Source organism: Phascolarctos cinereus, unplaced genomic scaffold, assembly GCF_003287225.1.
Source record: "Phascolarctos cinereus isolate Bilbo 61053 unplaced genomic scaffold, phaCin_HiC Scaffold_3;HRSCAF=262, whole genome shotgun sequence".
In the NCBI taxonomy this organism is placed as follows: domain Eukaryota; kingdom Metazoa; phylum Chordata; class Mammalia; order Diprotodontia; family Phascolarctidae; genus Phascolarctos; species Phascolarctos cinereus.
Genome location: NW_027555736.1, coordinates 149,860,459 through 149,867,821, shown reverse-complemented (window position 1 = coordinate 149,867,821; position 7,363 = coordinate 149,860,459). Strand labels below are relative to the sequence as shown.

General features: G+C 43.7%; 1 protein-coding gene across 1 annotated transcript; it reads left to right on the top strand.

Annotated features, from left to right (window-relative positions):
* The first annotated feature begins 1,667 nt into the window (after positions 1 to 1,667).
* LOC110205534 (large ribosomal subunit protein P1) lies at positions 1,668 to 4,368 on the top strand. The gene is made up of 4 exons (XM_020982188.2): positions 1,668 to 1,880; positions 3,356 to 3,430; positions 3,796 to 3,913; positions 4,250 to 4,368. The coding sequence occupies exons 1-4, from the start codon at positions 1,809 to 1,811 to the stop codon at positions 4,327 to 4,329; spliced, it is 345 nt and encodes a 114-aa protein (XP_020837847.1). The 5' UTR covers positions 1,668 to 1,808; the 3' UTR covers positions 4,330 to 4,368.
* The last annotated feature ends 2,995 nt before the right edge of the window (positions 4,369 to 7,363 follow it).

Genomic DNA, 7,363 nt, shown 5'->3' with positions numbered 1-7,363 from the left:
TATTAGTTTGCCATCTTTGGTGACAAAAAAAAAGTAGTTTCCCTGTTTATCTCTTTAGGAATGTTTTTTTTTATTATTATCTTGTCTGAGATCATGATTGCTATGTATCTGAGTTCACCTGAAGAATAACTCCTGATACAGCCCCTTATTTTAACTGTGTGAATCATTATGTTTCAAGTATGTTTCTGGTAAACACATGTTGGATTCTATTTTCTAATCCGCTCTGCTGTCCTCTTCCATTTTACACACAAGTTCATCTCATTCACATTCATGATTGGGACCAAACATTTCCCTGCGGGGATGGTCCACAGTCTGTGGTCTTGAAAGAAGAAGCCTCTATAGCCTTCTAGCTATTCCCCTGGGATTCCTGATCTCTAGGACTCTGAGTTCTAGGATACTTATATAGGGAATTGAATAGGGACTAAACCTATGGTATCATTGATAAAAGGAACTCCCTTAATGGGGAAACTCCTTCAACCAACGAAGATCAGCACCTTTCCTGCAATTTATAATCTTAGAGACTTATCTAGAACACTGAGAGTCAGTAAACGTCAGAGGCAGGACTTGAACGCAGATATACCTGGTTCAAACATACCAGGCTGCTTCTATTTAGATTGACCTACACAAAGAAACAGAAGCTGTCAGCGCCCAAAACTTCCCAGAAAATAGTTCTAAGAGCCCGGCTGTGTGGCACTTACACAGGTGATGTGATGTCTCGGTTGATTTCTCTTGACCTCTATCGACGGATCCTTTCTGTGTGCATTCCCCCCCACCCCTCTCCAGCCCTTACTATTCTCCTGCTAGTCCACTCACAGGATCATAGATCCTCAGAGCCCATCTAGTACATTTCACAGAGGATGAGAAGCAGATTAAGTGACTTGCCCGAGCTCACTTGTCAGTTTTGTGAACCCAGGTCCTGATTCCAGAGCCAGGGCTCTATGCTGCATTATGCAGTATTCCTCTTTTGTTGCACGCCTGGGATTGGCCTTTTCCTTCTGTTTGATTTTACTCTGGATGCCCACAGGCATTACTCTCCAAAACCTAGAGACTTCAGATAGCTGACTGAAGAAATGGTGGGAAGAGAGAAACAGTGAGTTAAGGAGGATCAGAAAAGGGAAGCAGGGGAGCAGTCCGCAGTGCTCTCCGCAGAGGGCGGGCTCTGTCCTGGGCGAACTAGGCAGGAAATCGCTGCGACCGCCTGCGGGGGGAATTCTCGCGTCTGGTACCAGCCGCCTGCCTGCGATGGGAGTGTGGCTCCTAAAGGCCCCCTGAATAAAAGGCAGTAGACCGACCAGCTCTAATTATTATGATTTGCGTCTGAAGACAGCAATGAGGAAATACAGATGGATAGACAGACAGACAGACAGGCGTATAGACAGATAAATTTTTTTTCTTTTAGAGATTACGGTTCTCTTTGTCAGATCGTCTAACGTGCAGAGCACGAAACGGTAGGGAGCACCGCCTCCTAGCGGCTACCCATGCGCAGTGCAAGGCGAGGGTCCGCCGCTAAGACAGCAGCCCGAGGGCCCTTGAGGGTCCCGGGGCGGGGGGGCACCCGCCCCGCCCTTTCCGCCCGGATCTGGGAGCTGATTGGGCCGCGGGGCGCCGATTGGCCTCAGGGCCAGCGGCGCGCCCCTCTGTGCGGTGCGTCTGCGCAGGCGCCACGCCGCTTTGCCCCGCCCAGCCTCGCCCCGCCTCGCCGTTTGCCTGTAAGGTGCTCGGTCCTTCCCAGGAAGCTAAGGCCGCGTTGGGGTGAGGCTGAGGCTCGCTTCAGCCGGCGGCTAGCACCAGGCAAGGCAGCCCCAGAAATGGCCTCCGTCTCGGAGCTCGCCTGCATCTACTCGGCCCTCATCCTGCACGACGATGAGGTCACGGTCACGGTGAGCAGAGGGGTCGGGTCTGGCCCTGGCCGGCCGCGGGGGACTGAGCTGAGGGGTGCGGGGCGCTCTGCATTCTCCCGGCAAGGTCGCCTTGGGAGCAGAGCGCAGCCTTGAAATCAGAGGATCTGGATTCAAATCCCGACCCTGACCCCCGGCAGCCTCTCCGGTGACCCGGCACCGGTCAGCTGCGTGGGCCTCAGTTTCCTTCACTGTGCGGGAGGGGGTGGGGCCCCGGACCTCCAGGCCTCGGGATCCAGCCTGGGTTTGGGGTCTCTTTCCTGGAGCGTGACGCAGGACGGACAAGGTCACGGCCGGGGGGCAGTGGGTAAAAGAAGAGGTGAGGGGCCCCAAAGCCGCTCCCCATCCCCCGCGTTAACGCCTGCTCGGCGCAGGCTTCAGGAGCGATGCTCCCCTCCCACCGCCTGGTATCCGAGGCCCGCCTCCATCCAGGAGCTGCAAGTAATGGTGGTAATGGGTAATTAACTGCAATGCTAGCTAGCCTTTCTATAGTAGGTGTCAGGGCTTTACCAGCGTTCTCATTTTATCCTGGGAGGGAGGGGGCTATATCATCTAAATCGTTGTCCCCATTTTACAGATGAGGAAACTGAGGCAGGAAGCGACTGAGTGACTTGCCCGGGTCAGAGCTACTAAGTGTCAGAGGCTGGATTTGAACTCAGGTCTACTCAGCCCAAGTAGACTACAAGTTCCATAGACCTAGTAGGAAGTAAGTTCAGAGGTAACCCATGCATAAATATGCCTGTCCTTCCCTTCCTTTCAACTTCCTCAATTAACAGATAAGGAAACTCGGTGCCAAAAAGACAATAGATGGTGGAATGGGACAGTGTGTGACCCCAAGCTACTCATTTCTCATCTATATCTTTAAAGTGGGGATAATAAAAATACCTACTTTCACAAGAATTTTAAGGACCAAATGAGGTAAAACTCATATAAATCACTTTGCAAATCTTAAGGCACTGTATAAGAGCTAGCTATTGCTTTTACTAGAGCACAAGAGACACTAGCAACCTGACCTTAGGCAGTTCATGTGATCAGTTTGCTTCGGTTTCCTCAGCTGTAAAAATGGAAATAAAGCAGGTAGCACTTAGCTCACAGGGTTGTAAGGTACCTGGTATTTGTAGACACAATATAAATGCTAGCTATCATCATTAGTGAATATTAGAGGCAGGATTTGGACCCAGGTTCCAAATAATTCCAGATCTTTCTACCATATCATGCTGTTTTGAGGGCAAAGACAGATACTCATTTTATTTTGGAGTCCCTAGCAATGATTAATAAATGCTTGTTGGATTGTGAACAGTACTTTTGTCAACTTTGAAGTGCTATTTGACAGCATCTTTAGACCCAATAAAATTTATCAGTGTATAGTATCTAATAGTGGGTGTGTTCTGGAAAGCTTATATGCCATTGTTATCAGCAAAGTGACTTCTAAATAGCATTTTATTGCTTTGTTTCAGGAGGATAAAATCAATGCCCTCATCAAAGCAGCAGGTGTAAATGTTGAACCTTTCTGGCCTAGTCTATTTGCAAAGGTAAGACAGCCTTAGCCTATCAGATTACATAAGGAACAGAGTCATTCATTGTACAATGCCAGTACTTGATATTGATGTCAGGGTGACAAGCTTGTTTTATACTAAGAAAAGCACAAGATTCTATATTGTTCTGAATGTCCTGCAGAATCAAAACCAAGCAAGTAGGGAACATATTTGAAGTCATTCTCTTTTCTAAGGTAGCTCTCATGGTCAATACATTTCACCCATCTTTTCATTACCCTGTTTCTAGAATACCCAAGTCTCTGTTTTGTCCTCTGAAAATGAAGACAGCTGAACCAAGCAGCCCATAAACGCAAAATTAGCTGAAGAGCCAATATTTAATTGCTGGTTATGTGTGGTTGTAGGCCCTGGCCAACATTGACATCGGAAGTCTCATCTGCAATGTTGGAGTTGGTGGAGCTGCCCCAGCAGCTGGTGCTGCTCCTACTGGGGGTACTGCCCCGGCAGCTGGTGCTGCCCCTGGTAAGCATCCTTTCTTTGATCTCTGAACTAGATGTGGTCACCATAAAACAGTTGATAAGATTTGTTGAGCATTAGGGGGATGTACATACAGGCCAGGTCACTCCTGAGTAGATTATATCTCATCCTGGATGACATGCTTTACTAGTATTGGGTAGAAGAACTAAGGCCACAAGTAAGCAAAAAGACATTGTACTTTCACTATGTGCCATGATACCTAGAGATTTAGAACTGTGCTTGCTTTCTTGCACTGTATTTGAAGTAGTATTCAAGAAACATTTACTTCTTAGTTCAGTTCAAACAGTCATGCATTCATCTCATCATCTTGTTCCTTTTCAGCTGAAGAGAAGAAAGAGGAAGTTAAGAAAGAGGAATCCGAAGAATCAGATGATGACATGGGCTTTGGCCTTTTTGACTAATTATCTCTTGTAATACAGCAAATAAATAGTTGCAAACTCTGCTGTGGTTGGTCTCTGTGATAGCTCTTAAGGTACTAAGGCACTTCAATCTCACAGCAGTGTAGGACTTTCAGAAAAGGTGGGAAGCCTCACAAACCTATTCTTTTTCATATTTGTGACCACTTTAACCTCTAGCCCTCAATACAAATTTAGAAGCCACAGCATTGTTTTCCTCACTCTCTAATCCTAGAAGCATATACTTGTGTGGCAGAAAGATCACACAATTTTAGAGTGAGAAAGATGAGCACTATAGTTAAGTTTAGGAATCCTAATGGAAATTTAGATTCAAATTAAATTCCATCAAGGCAAAAGAATCTTGCTGGATGCAAACAATGAATTTTTTCTTCAAAAGAAGCCTAATCCTAGCAATCAACTTCTGACTCCCCAGTTAGTGACCCTTTCTCAGGAGTCCATCTTCAATGTCTGCCCTACTTTTTTTATCCTGACCTGTGATTACACTGATAAAACTTTTACAGTGAGCTCCATAAATATTAAGTATTCTCTATCTTGGTTTTCTGGGGCACTGATATTAAGTGATTTACCTAAGCTCACCAAACTGGTAGTTTACAATTAAAATAAAACCGCCTGAACCCCAACATACTTAACTGAGGTTAACTGTACCACACTATTACTACAACTCAGGTCTAAACTTATCAACCTATTTAAATAAAAATCTGCAGTGTTGTTCCCTATAAAAAAATGACTATCTAGCATTTTAATTTCCCACAATCTGGCTCCCTTGTACTTTCCTAATAGAAATTTTCATATTGCTTTGCTTTCCTCCCCGCTCCAGCTTAGTGACCTACTAGCTATTTCCTAATGTCAGCATTCCTGACTGCTTTTGCAATGTCCACTCGTGTCTATAATTCATTCCTTTCTTTCCCCCCCAACTCCTTAGGAATCCCAGGCTTCCTCCAAAAATCACACCAGGTGCCACCTCCTTTGCATGGGAAGCCCTTCCTTATCCTCCTGGCCTTAGTGCTTCCTTCCTGAAATTGCAGGTGGGTGTGTGTGTGTGTACACATATATATATATATATGTGTACACACACACACACACACACACACATACATACACTGTACCACCACTGCCAAAAGAATAGAAGCTTCCTTGAGGAGGGACTTTGATCTCTGTATCCTAGCATATGAATTCTGAATAATCTCCAAACCATGAATGGGCAGGAACCTGAATTTTTTAGTTGGGGGTCAAAATCAAAACAAATGCAAATATGTATTGGCTTACTATCCTTCCTTTTGGACCATAAATATATAAATGTAGTGGACCTCAGAGGTGATGTTTAAAGCAAAATTTTAACTCAGAGCTACTGCTTTCTCCTTGTACTAGATCATTTATGCTCATTTTTCACTGAAAACAAAACTTCCAAATACAAGCAGGTTACCTGGTCCACTTTAAAACTGGGTTACAGTTCTGTTTTCCAAATTTACCTCAAAATTTAATCCTAATTTAAATCCTAGAAGGGAACATACTGGCTTATGCCAATGGACATCACCCTTTTTACATATGTGGGTTGTAGAAGGGCATATATTACATGTGCCAAAGCAGCTCCTGGTACTTGTCCCTGCAGTATCAATTCCTCTATTTATCAACTGGCTCTCTGACCTGCTGGATTAACAGTCCTGTTCAATTATTACATTGTATTCATTTTACGCTGTTACTAAGCCCCTTAAAACAGGTAAAGGGCCTAAAGGTTGGTCTACTTTCTACCTTTCCCTAATGCCTTCTAGCTGCCTAGAGCTTTCTGTCCTTTTACAATCCATCAAAAACAGGTAGAAGATTCCTTTGTTGCAGGCCCTGGACCAGAAGAGTTGAGATTCATGCTGAGTTGCTCATGGGCTATTTCATCCTTACAAGGAATAAGAACAAATTCAACAGGTCAGCCAGCTTCAATCACAGCTAAACCCAGGTTGTCTGCCTCCTCTTTCTAATATTTTTCCATTATATATTCACATATTATTCTATTATATGAACAATTCTCTAGTACAAAAAAACTATTACATTTGCATACATACTTTTAACACTTAACAAAGTGTTTTTCTCACAAGGCTCAAAGCAGTGACCTACCTATGATCATACAGCTTAGTTTAAGAAGCAAGTCCAATCTCTTGACTTTATTTCTATTCAGCACCTATGCACCAATCCTTTATTAATATAATCAATGTGTGGGTATTTCCCCATCAGGGAATTCTCAGCACCAATGAAATCACAATTCAAACTAAGAATCTAAGTATACAGAACTGAAATACAGGAAAATTAAAAATGACCCCCTAACCAAATTACTTACAATCTTGATGGGAAAATGGTGTTGGAAGTGGGGTGGCCTGCAACACCTACAAATATGTTACAAGAGAGCATCTGACCAGACAAAGAAGTCCTCTACGAAAACTTTAAGATCACTAAAAAGCTTCAGGATTTGGTAACTCACCTGGGCCTTGAAATAACAATTTCAGTTGGTGGTAAAGGAATGGTGCACACAAAAGCAGAGATGGGAGAGGTGAGCAGGGACGTTAAACAAACACTGGAAAGATGACCAGTTAAAATATTATAATAATCCAGTAGAACCAATAAGATTCTGAACAAGGATAATGGGAGCTAAGTTGAGAAAACAATCATTTTCACAAGTGTTTGAGGTGTTAGTGAGACACTCAGGCACAAACACCCAGCAGCAAGTTGAAGATTTAGAGGAAAGTGAGATTCCAGTGAAATCTATCCATTTAGGGGTTAACTCCTCAAAGAACATAAATTCTTTATATAACATCTAATGGGAAAGAGGACAGCCTGAAGTGATGACCATATAAAATGTGTTTGAAAGGAAAACTCAAGATTATTAACTAGACATAGGAAAAATTACTGATGAAAGAGACTAAATCAAGGACACAAGCAGGATGGTTACCTTTAACTGAGAGCCAGCTAATCCTCAGAAATCTCAAAATGAAAAACCAGAAGGCAAATTTTCTGAATGGCTTAGTAGTTGATT

Excerpts from the sequence above, each read along its gene's own strand:
- LOC110205534 (XM_020982188.2), top strand. The coding sequence starts at position 1,809 with ATGGCCTCCGTCTCGGAGCTCGCCTGCATCTACTCGGCCCTCATCCTG. Across the intron at positions 1,881-3,355 it reads ACGATGAGGTCACGGTCACG|GAGGATAAAATCAATGCCCT; the intron begins GTGAGCAGAGGG and ends GCTTTGTTTCAG. Across the intron at positions 3,914-4,249 it reads GGCAGCTGGTGCTGCCCCTG|CTGAAGAGAAGAAAGAGGAA; the intron begins GTAAGCATCCTT and ends GTTCCTTTTCAG.